This window comes from Capricornis sumatraensis, chromosome 15, assembly GCF_032405125.1.
Source record: "Capricornis sumatraensis isolate serow.1 chromosome 15, serow.2, whole genome shotgun sequence".
NCBI classification, from domain to species: domain Eukaryota; kingdom Metazoa; phylum Chordata; class Mammalia; order Artiodactyla; family Bovidae; genus Capricornis; species Capricornis sumatraensis.
The window spans coordinates 35408861-35424888 of record NC_091083.1 but is presented as its reverse complement, the minus strand read 5'-3'; the positions used below and the strand labels follow the sequence as shown (position 1 = coordinate 35424888).

General features: G+C 38.4%; 1 protein-coding gene across 1 annotated transcript in view; it reads right to left on the bottom strand.

Annotated features, from left to right (window-relative positions):
* MRC1 (mannose receptor C-type 1) overlaps positions 1–16028 on the bottom strand; it is a 111728-nt gene that overhangs the window by 32517 nt on the left and 63183 nt on the right. Inside the window, exons 13-19 of the mRNA XM_068986957.1 lie at positions 14909–15036; positions 14172–14259; positions 12421–12565; positions 10006–10047; positions 3735–3898; positions 2615–2682; positions 1107–1207 (exon numbers count right to left, since the gene is read on the bottom strand). Coding sequence (XP_068843058.1) covers positions 1107–1207; positions 2615–2682; positions 3735–3898; positions 10006–10047; positions 12421–12565; positions 14172–14259; positions 14909–15036 — 736 coding nt within the window. The remainder of the gene's footprint in view (positions 1–1106; positions 1208–2614; positions 2683–3734; positions 3899–10005; positions 10048–12420; positions 12566–14171; positions 14260–14908; positions 15037–16028) is intronic.

The window sequence follows — 16028 nt, the reverse complement described above, 5'->3', positions numbered from 1 at the left end:
TTTAAATAGCCAGACTTCCTAGTAATAATAATCTAATGATATCTAAACTTTATATATATAAGCATTTGCTTAGTAGTTTAGATGTATGATCTCCTCAATTTTCTCGACATCAGATACATTCTGTTGTTACTCCCATTTTACAGATAAAGACATGGAGATAAAAAATGTCTCATAAAATGAGAAGAAGTGAGGAGACTGTGTCATTCATTAGCTTATTTATTTATAAGAAGAAAGGACATAGTATCCATTCACCTCACAAATTGAACAGTTGTGGTGCTAAAATTAGAATTCTCCATTCTCTCTTCTTTTCTTATCTGATGTAAGCACACAACTTGCTACTTTTAGCCTAGGGATGTAGCAAATGACACATCACACCACAGAGCAGATTCTACTCAGCCATAAAAAAGAACAAAATGGTGCCATTTGCAGAGACATGGATGGACCTAGAGTTTAGGTCCATATGGAGTGAAGTAAATCAGAAAGAGGGAAACAAATATTGTATATTAATGCATATATGTGGACTCTAGAAAAATGGTATAGATGAACCTGTTTGCAAAGCAGATATAGAGACACAGACATGGAGAACCAATGTATGGACACCAAGGAGAGAAAAGTGGAGTGAGATGAACTGGGAGATTGGGATTGACATATATACACTACTAGGAGTAAAATGGATAACTAATGAGAACTTACTATATAGCACAGGGGGAAAAATGAAGGTATAATCTGTTTGTGAGATATATATTGTTAACCTTAAAAATGCATTCCAATATACTTTAGGTACAGATAAATACTGCTTGATTCCACTTACACGAGGTACCTAGAAGAGTCTAATTCATAGAGTCAGGAAGTACATTGGTAGGTGCCAGGGGCTTGGGGTGGGGGGGATGGGGGATGGGGAGTTAGTGTTTAATGGGGACAGAGTTTCAGTTTAGGAAGGTGAAAAATCAGGAGATGGATGATGGTGAGATTTTACAACAGTGTGAACTGTACTTAGTGACACTGAACTGTATAGTTAAACATGGTTAAAATATTATCTTTTATATTATGTAATTTTACCACAACAAAAAAATTTTTTTTAAAAAGAAGATTGTGATCTTGTCTACCTGAATTTGAATACATGGTTACACAGTTTTCATCATCATTTGCAAAATTGGGTTCACCTGTGGCCCAAGCCACATAATCCACTTTGCTTCCATCCATCCAACTGGAAAAGAAAATCCAGGTATTAGGCAAAAATCTAATTACAAGAGTTGGCTACAGCCTAGTGGTGGGAACAGGCAAGTTAATTAAGATGAAGAGACCACAGCATCTTAAGCAAAGAAAACAGAAATTTCTATAGAAACCACTAGGAACCCCTGAAAGGTAGCTGGTGCTCCTAGGGCATTGAGATCTCCTGTAGCAACTGGATACCTGACTAGTCTGCCTTCTTTTCCCTCCCCAGAAGAGGTAACTGCTTTTATTCTTGAAGTGAGAGAAGAAATGGAGATTCCCAGTTACCCCAGAAATGGACTCGAAGTAAATATCTTCCCACAGTATTTCTTGGGCATGAGTCCCACAAAACTACCCACAGAGAGACAGAGAATATAGAGTTTCTCATTGGGCCCCATTCTCTGATTTTCATGTTTACTCTGATTTCTTCTAAGATAGGTGAAAGTGAAGGTTGCTCGGGCCTGTCCGACTCTTTGCAACCCCATGGACTATACAGTCCATGAAATTCTCCAGGCCAGAACACTGGAGTGGGTAGCCTTTCCCTTCTTCAGAAGCCCTTCCCAACCCAGGGATCAAACTGGGGTCTCCTGCATTGCAGGAGGATTCTTTACCAACTGAACCACAAGGGAAGCCCTCTAAGATAGGTAGGCCAATAAATTATAGAAATTCTGAAGCTATTAGCTGGAAAGAGAAAGGAGATCATTGAATTCAACCTTTTCTTTTGGAGGTGGTTAAAATGGATGCTTGCCCAAAGGAACATCAAACATCCTGATCTTTAAAAGTCATTTATGTGGGACTTTCTTGATGGTCCAGTGGTTAAGAATTCATCTTCCAATGCAGGGGACACAGGTATCATCCCTGGTCAGGAACTAAGATTCCACATGCCAAGGGGCAACTAAGCCTGTGCACCATAACTAGAGAGCCCTCATGCTGTAACGAAGACCCAGAGCAGTCAAAATTTTTTTAATTTCTAAATCTTTAAAAAAAATAATAATCAGAGTGAGTTTGGGTCTTTCTTGCCAAAAACAGCAATAGCAGTCACAATTGGTTCTGGGCACCAAAGACAGTCCAATGGGAATAACTTTTCAAATAAATTCAATATTCATATCTGGGTAATACATCTTCCTAATAGATGACTTACTAACAGTTGATGACCTCCTAAAACAGAGAGGTGACATTTTGTAAGTTTCAATCAGAGCTTGAGTTGTTTATCTGAGAACTATACTGTTGAAAATACTTAAAAGGATTTTTTAAAATTAATTTTTTAAAAAGATGCTCTGTAGATTGAGAGCCCAGCAGGATTTTTTAAAATGCATTTAGCAAAAAGAAAGTCTGAAAATTGCTCTTTAGTGTTCATCACATCATTGTCCTTAGTAAAGTTGTTTTATTTTGATTTACTTACATGAATTTTTTATCCAAGCTGATCAATAAGCCAATAAAATATGCCGGCTGTACATCATTCCTGTTCACCTAGAACATGTAAGTTTACATATAGTTCAATCTTTACTTATATGATAAGCAAATTTTAAATAAAACCTACAGGTTAATGAGACAGGCTGTTAGGGACTTTTCTAAGGAGGCATTCAAGCAGAAACTCTGTTGTACATTCAATGTTTTTCACAGAAATAAAATGGGAAAAAAATGCACATTATGTAATAGCCTATATTTATATAGCAAATATCTTAAGACATTCTCTGTAATATCAAATACCATTAGTAACTAGATATTATTAAAGATATTATTTTAAACAAAGTAATCATTTTGGATTATGTGTCTAAGGAAAGACTTCTCCATCCACATATATATGGTGCAATATTAGGAAATATCTTGAAAATTTCAAACCATGGTATATCTATGAAGATGGAGATGAATCAGACTACACTTCAAAACCTTCATAATGAAATGAATTCTTACTCTTTCATTACTGTTGAATTTAATTTTTCCTTCTCTCTTTCCTCTTTTCTGGATAACAATAAAGATACAATGAAGGTTTTCAAAGAGGAAGAGTGAGTGAAGGATGCTTGGAAAAAAAATCAATTATACTTTCACTGTGCTGAAATTTCGGTATAGTCAAGAAACAGTTTTATATGAATAATCAAGCTGTACTATCTATTGACCAAGAGACTAATCCAACTAAGACATAAATTAATAATCAACTTGCACTGTACACAAGGGTTCGGGACTGATATGTAACAACTAGTTAAGAATGATAACCTTTGAAAACAAAATTAGTGAAGTCAAGCCATCAAGTCTGGATTCTCCCAAAGCCCAGTAAGTCCTCCCAAAAAGTCTAAACACTGTTTCTGGGTTCTATGATTCTGCACTGAATATTCCAGCATTCAAGTCATTCACTTATGTGATGGCCAACACCCTCCTCCCTTCCCCTGGGACTCATATCTTTACTCTTGACCTCAGGAGGTTCAAATTCAGCACATAATTGGAAATTGCACCGTAAGGTAGCAATCGCAGACATTATTGTTGCTTATCATATGTTACTATTTCATTCTTAATCACATTCTTACATATTTCCATAGAAACTTCTTTTCACTTTCACTTCGGATAGAAGTAAGATCGCCAAAATTCCTCTTGCAAAATTCTCGTGCCTTGTCCATGGTTGCCTTCTCTTTGCTGAAATAATACTGGTAGTCTTTGTAAATAACCCACCCATCATCGGTGACTGGTAGATCTGAAAAATAAATGAAAAAGGTGATGAATTTTACTTAGATGAATTCAAGAATCTGGTATGTAAGCTACACAAAAGTCAAAAGGGCAGAGTAGCCCTTCAGAGGTATCTGCAACTCAGAGAACTCAGAAGGAGCAGAACATTTATGCCAATACAGACTGAATTACCTAAACCCAGATATCTACTTTCCAACAACTCTGTAAAAACTAAGTTCCATGTATCATTATTGGGTAAGAGAACTCCCAATGTTACATTCTTCAAAGAATCACAGAGCTGGAATGATTAACATACATGTACCCAGATGTTCTAGATTCAAAGAATAGAAGCCATGAGAAGGCAGTTTTCATCTCAGTGCAACAAAGAGGTTTTAACAGATGTACTTTGGTGCTTCAATGTAGGGAATTCCCATACCCAGAGAGCTTCCAAGGCTTCTTCCCAACCAAAGAATTCTATGGTTCTGTGCTGTAGCAGGCTGAATAAGAGTCCAAAACATAGCCAGGTCTCTTTCGTTTTTAAAATTTATTTGGCTGCTCTGGGTCTTAGTTGTGGCATACACTGGGATCTTTAGTTGTGACAGTGTGTGTTCTAGTTCCCTAACCAAGGATCGAACCTCGGCCCTGCATTTGGAGCATGGAGTCTTAGCCACTGGATCAACAGGGAAGTCCTGATACCCAGGTATTAATATCTGGGATCTGCAAATGCTATACAGAAAAAAGGTACTTTGTAGATGCGATTAAGTTAAAAACTTTATTCTTTTTTAATTTTTATTTTTACTTTATTTTACTTTATAATACTGTATTGGTTTTGCCACACATTGACATGAATCCTTTAGATGGAGAGATTATCCTAAGTTTTCTAGGTAGGCCCTGAATGTAAATCATAAGTATCTTTATAGTGGGAGACAGAGGGAGATGTGAGTACAGAAGAAGGTGGCTTTGTGACAAATGAAGGAAGATGCTACATCATTGGTTTTGATGATGAAGGAGTGGGCCATTATCCAACAAATGTAAGGAATGCAGCTCTAGAAGCCAGTGACAACAAGGATATAGACTCTCCCTTAGAGCCTCTGGAAGGAGCATGGTCCTGTCCATCCCTTGATTTCAGCCCAGGGAAACTGAGATCATATTCCTGACCTCCAGAACTGTAAGAGAATAAATGCATGTAGCCACCAAATTTGTGGTAATCTGTTACAGCAGCTATAGGAAAGTCATATATGAGGCCCCGGGATTTGATTCATGAACACTGAGAAATTGCATTAACATGCCTGATGTTTGTGCATGTCAGTATCTGTCCGGAGGAGAAGATGCAAGTTCTCATAAGATTCTCAAAGATATTAAGAATCTCTTCTATCTTCCCAGGGTAAGTATTCCCCCCAACCCACCCCACTGAGAAAGCAATGAAAAAAAAAAAAAAGCTATGAATATCAGAAAAGAAAAAAAAGGCAGGAGGAGAACAAGATGGCAGAGGAGTAGGTGGACATGGAGTACATCTCTCTCTGCAGATACATCAGGAATACACCTTCAGGCACAGAAGTGCATGCAGAGCACCAGCTGAGAGCAGACAGGAGCGCCTGAGCAGTGGAAAAGAAGACACAGAACCACGCAAAACTCGGTAGGAGGAAGGAACTAGGGGGGAAGGCAGGAGTGTCAGTAGGACTGGACCTGCCCTCCGTGGGTGGGAGAACTGAAGCAGGGTTCCAATCCCCACATCAGGGCAGCTGTCTGAGTAAGAGGAGAAACATTTAAGGCTCAGAGTGAAACAGCTGATCTGTGGCAACCTAGATGGAATGAGAATCAGATAGTCCTTGCTGTAGCTATACACACCCTGGACAGGGATGCAGGTCCTATGGAAGGTGCAGCAACTGGGAGCTGGAGTTTAGGGACTGTGGAGCAATCCCAAGGTGAGGGAGGGTTCCTGTTGACTGTGGAGAGATGGCGAGGGGATGTGAAGGAGGAGGTTGTGGGGGGAAATGCCTGTGGAGGAAAGCCACCATGGAAGCAAGGTGATACTGCTGAATCACGCATAGTGGGCAGAGCCATCACCATAGCCTCTCTCTCCCCAACTGCCAGCATCGGCAGCTGAACAATAGAGAGGCTGGCCCATCAAACGTCTGATGCACTGAACTACAGAGTAGGACCCCACCCAGGGTGCCCCTTTAAGTGCCTGACATGGCTATCTACAGAGTAGGACCCCAGCCAGGGGAGCCACTCTATGTTCCTGATGTGCTGAACAACAGAGAAGGACCCCAGGCAAGGGAGCCCTCTAAGTGCCTGAGTGGGTGGAGCTACAAACAACAGGTTACTGAAGAAATCAAAAGGGAAATCAAAATATTTCTAGGAATAAATGACAATGAAAATATGACAACTCAAAACCTATGGGATGTAGCAAAAGTACCTCTAACAGGGAAGCTTATAGCAATACAATCCTACCTCAAGAAACAAGAAAAACATTGAATAGACAACCTAACTTAACACCTAAAACAACTGGAAAAGGAAGAACAATAGAAACCAAAATTAATTGAAGGAAAGAAATCATAAAGATCTGAGCAGAAATAAATGAAAAAGAAATGAAAGAAACAATAGTAAAGATTAATAAAACTAAAAGCTGTTTCTTTGAGAAGATAAACAAAATTGACAAACCTTTAGTCAGACTCATCAAGAAAAATAGAAGAATCAAATCAACAAAATTACAAACGAAAAAAGAGAGGTTACAACAGACAATGCAGAAATACAAAGGATTACAAGAGACTATTATGAACAATTATGTGGCAATAAAATGGATAACCTGGAAGAAATGGACAGATTCTTAGAAAAGTTCAATCTTCCAAGACTGAACCAAGAAGAAATAGAAATTATGAACAACCCAATTACAAGCACTGAAACTGAAGCTGTGATCAAAAATTTCCCAAAAAAACAAAAGCCCAGGACCAGATGGCTTCACTGGAGAATTCTATCAAACATTTAGAAAAGAGCTAATGCCTATCTTTCTAAAACTCTTTCCAAAAATTGCAGAGGAAGGAACATTTCCAAACTCATTCAATGAGGCCACCATCATCCTTATACCAAAACCAGACAAAGATAACACACAAAAAAGAAAACTATAGGCCAGTATCACTGATGAACATAGATGCAAAAATCCTCAACAAAATTTTAGCAAACAGACTTCAGCAACACATCAAAAAGCTCATATAGCATGATCAAGTTGGGTTTATTCCAGGGATGCAAGGATTCTTCAATATATATAAATCAATGTGATACACCATATTAGCAAATTGAAAGATAAAAATCATATGATAATCTCAATAGATGCAAAAAAAGCCTTTGACAAAATTGAGCACCCATTTATGATTAAAATTCTTCAAAAAATGGGCACAGAAGGAACCTACCTCAACATAGCAAAGGCCATATATGATAAGCCTACAGCAAACATTATTCTCAATGGTGAAAACCTGAAAGCATTCCCCCTAAGATCAGGAACGGGACAAGGGTGTCCACCTTCACCACTATTACTCAACACAGTTCTGGAAGTTCTAGCGACAGTAATCAGGGAAGAAAAAGAAATAAAAGGAATCCAGATCAGAAAAGAAGTAAAGCTCTCATTGTTTTCAGATGACATGATACTGTACATAGAAAACCCTAAAGAAAGTATCAGAAAATTACTAGAGCTAATCAGTGAATTTAGCAAAGTTGCAGGATACAAAATCAATACACAGAAATCACTTCCATTTCTATATACTGACAATGAAAAATCAGAAAGAGAAATTAAGGAATCAATCCCATTCACCATTGCAACAAAAAGAATTAAATATCTAGGAATAAGCTTACCGAAGGAGACAAAAGAACTATACACAGAAAATTATAAGACACTAATGAAAGAAATCAAAGGTGACATAAACAGATGGAGAGATATTCCATATTCTTGGGTAGGAAGAATCAATATTGTTAGAATGACTATACTACCAAATGCAATCTACAGATTCAGTGTGATCCCTATCAAATTACCAATGGTATTTTTCACAGAACTATAACAAAAAATTTCACAATTCATATGGAAACACAAAAGACCCCAAATAGCCAAAGTTATTGAGAAAGAAGAATGGAGCTGGAGGAATCAACCTTCCTGACTTCAGATTATACTACAAAGCTACAGTCATCAAGACAGTATGGTACTGGCACAGAAAGAGAAATACAGACCAATGGAACAGGATAGAAAGCCCAGAAATAAACCCATGCACCTATGGGAACCTTATATTTGACAAAGGGGGCAAGAATATACAATAGGGCATAGATAGCTTCTTCAATAAATGGTGCTGGGAAAACGGGACAGCTACATGTAAAAGAATGAAATCAGAACACTTCCTAACACCACCCCATACACAAAGATAAACTCAAAATGGATTACAGGTCTAAGTGTAAGACCAGAAACTATAAAACTCCTAGAGGAAAACATAGGCAGAACACTCTCTGACATAAATCAAAGCAAGATCCCCTATGAACCACCTCCTAGAGTAACAGAGATTAAAAACAAAAGTAAACAAGTGGGACCTGATTAAACTTAAAGCTTTTGCACAGAAAAGGAAACTATAAGCAAGGTGAAAAGAAAACCCTTAGAATGGGAGAAAATAATAACAAATGAAACAACTGACAGAGGATTAATTTCCAAAATATACAAGCAGCTCATACAACTCAATGCCAGAAAAACAAACAACCCAATCAAAAAGTGAGAAAAAGACCTAAACAGACATTTCTCCACAGAAGACATACAGAGGGCTAACAAACACATGAAAAGATGCTCAACATCGCTCATTATCAGAAAAATGCAAATCAAAACTTCAGTGAGATATATCACCTTATACCAGTCAGAATGGCCATCATCAAAAAGCCTACAAACAACAAATGCTGGAGAGGGTGTGGAAAAAAGGAACACTCTTGCACTTTTGATGGGAATGTAAATTGATACAGACACTATGGAAGACAGTTCAGAGATTCCTTAAAAAACTAGGAATAAAACCACCATATGACCCAGCAATCCCACTCCTAGGCATATACCCAGAGGAAACGAAGATTGAAAAAGACACATGTATCCTATTGCCATTGCAGCACAATTTACAATAGCTGGGACACGGAAGCAGCCTAGATGCCCACTGGCAGAAGAGTGGATAAAGAAGTTGTGGTACATATATACAATGGAACATTACTCAGCCATAAAATGAAATGCCGTTGAGTCAGTTCTGATGAAGTGGATGAACCTAGAACCTATTATACATAATGAAGTAAGTCAGAAAGAGAAAGATAAATATCATATTCTAATGAATATATACAGAATCTAGAAAAATGGTACTGAAGAATTTACTTACAGGGCAGTGATGGTGAAACAGACAAAGAGAATAGGCTTATGAACATGGGGAGAGAGGAGGAGAGGGTGAGATGTATGGAAAGAGTAACATGGAAACTTACATGACCATATGTAAAGTAGATAGCCAGTGGGAATTTGCTGTATGGCTAAGAATCTCAAACAGGGGCTCTATATCAACCTAAAGGGGTGGGATGGGGAGGCAGATGGGAGGGAAGTTGAAAAGGAAGGCGATATATGTATACCTATGACTGATTCAGGTTGAGGTTTGACAGAAAACAACAAAATTCTATAAAGCAATTATCCTTCAATAAAAAAATAAATTAAAAAAAAGAATAACCTGTACACCAATAGTATATTAACACATACATATGGAATTTAGAAAGATGATAAGGACAATCCTATACGCAAGGCAGCAAAAGAGACACAGATGTAAATAACAGACTTTTGGACCCTGTGGGAGAATGCGAGGATGGGATGATTTGAGAGAATGGCACTGAAACATGTATATTATCATACGCAAAGCAGATGACCAGTCCAAGTTCGATGCATGAAACAGGGCACTCGAAGCCAGTGCTCTGGGACAACTCGGAGGGATGTGGTGGGGAGGGAGGTGGGAGGAGGGTTCAGGATGGGGAGACACGTGTGCACCCATGGCTGGTTCATGTTGATGTATGGCAGAAACCACCACAAGACTGTAAAGTGATTAGCCTTCAATTAAAATAAATTAATTTAAAAGAAAAAACGGAAACACCTACTGTCGTGAGGAGCTGGTGTTGGCTCAGGTTTGGGAGTCTGTCCTGGAAAACAAGAGAAAATTAGATATAAAAGGTGATTGAATTTGCACTATTTCATACCCTCTGGTTTCATTATTTCCATGGAGCAATATGGCTGAAAGTCTAACTCTTCTTTCTTTTCCTTCCACTCTCCAATGCTACCATCATGCTGTGGGGGAGAAAAGCAAAGGGAAGCAAAATGAGGAGTTTAAGAGTTCAACAAACTAGGTACAATACCACTAAAAACTGGAAGACAGTTTTCAAGCACAACAAGTAGCATTAGATAAACAAAGGAAAGAACACAGGTTTTGGAATCAGAAAACCTAGGTTCAAATCCCAGTTCAGGTTTAAATTTCTTACCTTTAATTTTCTCAGCTACAAAAAGGAGTTGTCATACACGTAAAGAGATGGGATAAAATATGTGCAAGTTATCGGTATTTAGAAGCTGCTCAATAGATGTTATTTTTACAGTAACACATCTTATAATCAGCTGTGAAAGCACAAATTTTCATTATTTGAAACCATTAGATATGAGCTATATATTTATACAATATAGTTTCTTCAAAAAAGCATATTCTTACTAAATGCATGTTTTATGAAAAGTTAAATATTTTTCTTTCTAAGTAGTTAATGATCTACTTGGACTTTGTCAGAATCTGATAAAGGGACTCAAGTTATGTAGCTTTTGGTTTAATGAATTTAACATCTGTAAGAATAGAGCTGCCAATAACACACAAGGAAATTAGTCCTTGGGAGCAAAGAGACCTTTAAAGAAAAACTGGCCATTATTCATTCCTCCAAGTTTCTGTGAAATGCCAGGCTGTATGAAGCACAAACTGGAATCAAGATTGCCAGGAGAAATATCAATAACCTCAGATATGCAGATGATACCACCCTTATGGCAGAAACTGAAGAGGAGCTAAAGAGCCTTTTGATGAAAGTGCAAGGGGAGAATAGAAAAGCTGGCTTAAAATTCAACATTCAAGAAACGAAGATCATGGCATGTGGTCCTATCACTTCATGGCAAATAGATGAGGAAACAGTGCCAGATTTTATTTTCTTGGGCTCCAAAATCACTGCAGATGGTGACTGCAGTCATGAAATTTAAAGACGCTTGCTCCTTGTAAGAGAAGCTGTGACCAACCTAGACAGCATATTAAAAAGCAAAGATATTACTTTGCTGACAAAGGTCCATCTAGTCAAAGCTATGGTTTTTCCAATAATCATGCATGGATGTGAGAGTTGGACCATAAAGAAAGCTGAGTGCTGAAGAATTGACGCTTTTGAACTGTGGTATTGGAGAAGACTGTTGAGAGTCCCTGAGCTGCAAGGAGAATCAACCAGTCAATCTTAAAGGAAGTCAGTCCGGAATATTCATTGGAAGGACTGATGCTGAAGCTGAAACGCCAACATTTTGGCCAACTGATGTGACGAACTGACTCACTTGAAAAGACCTTGATGCTGGGAAAGATTGAAGGCAAGAGAAGAAGGGAATAACAGAGGAGGAGATGATTGGATGACATCACCAACTGGATAGAAATGAGTTTGAGCAAGCAAGAGTTGGTGATGGACAGTTTTGAAAGCCTGGCGTACTGCAGTCCATGGGGTCACAAAAAGTCAGACATGACTGAGTGACTGAACTGGATTCATTCCTCCATCCTGAAAACATTATAAACACTCATCTAAGCAAGAGTAAGGCAAACAGCAGGAGAGCAACACAGTATTTTCAGCAAGAGTTGGAGCTGTAGCCAAGGTTCCCAGACAGCAGAGGGCGATGTGGTTCTATTTATCTGTTGACAAAGGAGGATGTTAATATACATTTTGGTTCAAGAGTGGGCCTATTTATCTTAAAAGAATCTGACTTGGCTATGTGGAGTTTTGTGAGTCATTAATCACGACTGATACGTACGCATTGATCATTGTTGACCATCAACAACATGGTGGATCTTATAGCATCAGGGGCCTCAGAATGGTGCCAACTCTTGAAAAATCAGTGTGCAGTATATTCAGACTGAGGGAGATAGCACCTACTGGATGATGAATGTGGGTCAGAGGGTGAAAATCCCCCAACAGAAATCGCACTCTCTTTACTCTGCTTACAGAGTCAAACATCTACCCACTCCCATGACTGTAGGAGCTGAACAGGAACAGCAGCTCGTGAGAACTATTTTGGAGGCCATGCTCCGGTCCAGGCTTCTGGGCTGGCCTTTTCATCCTCTGTTCCTTTGGAAGATTTATCTGTGTTCAGCGAGTTCACTCTTATCCTGTGAAGTGATGGCCCTTGGCGGTTCCCTTATATTATTCTGCTTGTTTGATTGCATGAATAAAGGGAAGACTTTGGGATCATAGGAGGTTAGTGTTCCAATCTGAGATAAAGCAGAGGGCAGGTCATCCTACCTTTTCGTATCTGGCAAATCCAGTTGTTAAGATGTTCACAGTTAATGTCATTCCAGGACATAGCAGGGTCACCTTTTAACTCGCCACAGTATTCAACATTTTGATAATTATTAGGTTCTCCATAAGCCCAATTTTCATATGACACCTATGTTAGAAACATCACATTACAACCATTAGCCAATACCAATCATCTATCCCTAGTGATTCACTTGGTAAAGAATCTGCCTGCAATGCAGGAGACCTGGGTTCAATCCCTGGGTCAGGAAGATTCCCTTGGAGAAGGAAACGGCAACCCAGTCCAGTACTCTTGCCTGGAGAATTCCATGGACAGAGGAGCCTGGCAGGCTACAGTCCATGGGGTCGCAGAGTTGGACACGACTGTGTGACTAACTTTCACTTTCATCCAAATACAAAAGGAAAGATGTTCACTTTTTTATTCTCTTTACTTTTTTTCACAATATGTTTGCTTTGAAAACAAATTTGATGAGAACAGCTGGGAAAGAAATATGGGAACTTTTGAAGCTGAATAGAGTATTTTAATTATTACAAAATTTTATTTACTCTTATTAAATAGAATGTATCCAGGACCACAAAAGTGGGATTTGTATATAGGAAAAACTTGGTATAGAAGTTAAAATTCTCAGTATTGGGAGCTCCTAAATCTTCAACTCATCCTGAAGGGATAACATTTCATTGTGATATTTGAAACTTTCTTTTATTAGAGGGGTAGGAGAAAGAAATGGAGAAGGAAATGGCAACCCACTCCATTACTGCTGTCTTTAAAATCCCATGGATGGAGGAGCCTGGTAGGCTATAGCCCATGGGGTTGCAAAGAGTCGGACACGACTGAGCAACTTCACTTCACTAGGAGAAAGAAATAAAACTAGTTCTTCTTACAAACAAAAAGGACTTATGAATATTGCTAACAAAGTTACCAAATGTTGCCAAGATGAATACTGGAAATAAGTGGAGGGCTAGGATTAGGTCCACTATGGTGTTTTCAGAGAGGAATCAGAGCCTATATCATGACCTATTTTCCAGAGATCTAAATACAAAATCCTTGTTATCAATGGAGCCATCAAATAATCCAGCCTACACAAGTGCTTTGAGAAGTTGCTAATGGGTGGTAAGAGGAGGTAGAACTGAAATTACACAAAATCACTCCCTGCAATGACTGCCAGCTTGTGCCATACCCTCCCGCTTCCCCATTGCTGAGAATGGAGAAGTCTGACAGAAGTCAGTGGTTGACAAAAGTCAGTCGTTTCTAATAGAATATCAAAAGTTGTTTCCATATCTCCTAGTCTATAAGACATCATAAAACACTCAGTTTTTAAGAAGTCTGCTGCTGCTGCTGCTAAGTCGCTTCAGTCGTGGCCGACTCTGTGCGACCCCATAGACGGCAGCTCACCAGACTCCTCCATCCCTGGGACTCTCCAGGCAAGAATACTGGAGTGGGTTGCTATTTACATAGCAATTTGGCATGAGAGAAGGAAGACATTATTTTATATAAATTAGAAGAATGAGTTTCCTAATTTTTTTCAGTCTGCCGTGGTTGCACCTCAGGTGAACAGAACTGTCCTGGGTCAGAGGCAGAATAATGACCCTAACATAGCATTTATTTCGCATAGAAAAATGTCTCTAACTATCATCATAACTCATCTTAGCAAAAATTTTGAGTAACCCAAAAAGATAACATCAAAATAAAGAAACAATAAAAGTAAGAAAAGTATCTATGAAATCAAATTACTCACAGGGGATCCATCACTCCAAGTAAAGCCCTCGGAAGGACTTCCATATGTCAGCCCCAACCAAAATAGTTCATGGTAGCTTCCACTAGCCCTGCAACATACAAGATATAAAGGCAGCTTATGCTACTATATGAACCAAATTTGGTTACCTATGAGTCCTAATTAAATTTGAAAATGACTCCCAAAATATAAATTGGTTAGTACACAGGTGAAGGAGTAAATGACTAAATATAAGCATTATGCAACAGTTGCACATTTTGGTACAACTTGTAAATATCCTGAAAACAAGCTGCTGTTTGAAATAACTGTAAAGCATTGAGATATTCACTCATTTAATAAATGAATAATAAGTGTCTTATGCTTTTATAGAGCAATTCATCTAGGGATTTATAGCTATAAAATTAAAGCATTTGGAAGTGAAGTGAAAGTCACTCAGTTGTGTCTGACTTTTTGTAACCCCACGGATTGCAGCTTGTCAAGCTACTCTGTCCATGGAATTCTCCAGGCCAGAATCTGGAAGTGAAACTAGGTCCAAAAGTGCCCATAGATTTGGGATATAGCATCACCAACACAATGGACATGAACCTGGGCACACTCTGGGAGATGACGAGGGACAGGAAAACTGGCATGTTGCAGTCCATGGGTTTGCAGAGTCGGACACAACTTGACAACTGAATAATAACAACAAATGTGGACTCAAAGGGTCAAAGGAAGGAGTGTTAAATAGAAAAGATACTTACGTTACTAATCGCCATATTGCTTGCTGTTCCTCCTTATTATTGATACTAGCTAGATCTCCACCCAGAGCTCTACAAAAATCTCGAGATTCAAACCACGTTTTCTTCTCATGTTTTCCTTTTGCAAACAGCTAAAAGTAATACAGATTCAAAATTTATTTTACACTTCACAGCTTATCAAACCAAGAGAAATAATTATCTACTTTTGACAAGATTTCATTTAGCAAAAAGCAAGACATTACAATGGCCCCAAGCAATGTAATTCTCTTGGCTGAAAATCAATTTGTGAGAGAATATTTGGGTAACAGAGTTTGACAGATGATTTTGTTGAGAAAACTCTAGAAAATAGAATTATTTTATAGCACTGAAAAAGTCAGCTTGAAAGGTTTAGGTATATGGGTTAGGCATACAGCTTCTTGCAGAAGACAGGATTAATTTGGTTAAGTGTCAACTATGCCATTCAGATGGAAAAGAATGAAAGAAACTTGATATAGAGAAAGCAAACATAAATAAAAATTCAAGGATAATAACCTCCCTAAGATAGTGCCACAGTTTTGTTATCCTGTTTAGGTTAAACACTGAATAACCTGGGAGTCTTCCAGTGCTTCATTGGTATGGTCTTAAAATGGTCTTATCATTTTTGCTTATGGTTGCATATTTTAACAAAGATTGGAGGTCATGGTGTGACAGACACTAATTGGACGGAGCATGTAAAAAGATGGTATGTAAGCTAAATTTATTATTTATTTAGAGAATATGTCATATTACCCAGAGGACTGCTGGGGGAATGGAACCCATAGGGACCCATCAGGATGTTTACATCACTGTATTCATCAACTTTTATAATTTTCATTCATTGCTTCTCATGAGACATGGCCTGTATCACTGTAGGCTTGTAGAAAAGGAATTTGTTTCCAATAGACCTGTGGTTGTCTAGTTGTCATCAAGCAACCTGAGGCAATCTTCACCTTGACCGTACTTGAGTTATTGGGACACATGTGCCTTGAGCAACTTTTCATTGCAGTAACTCCCAAGACCTCTGTGAGTACCTCAACTTGTGTAGACGGTGATAGAAGATTTTATTTTTGTAAATCAATTTACTAATAGCTGAACTTTATTAAGA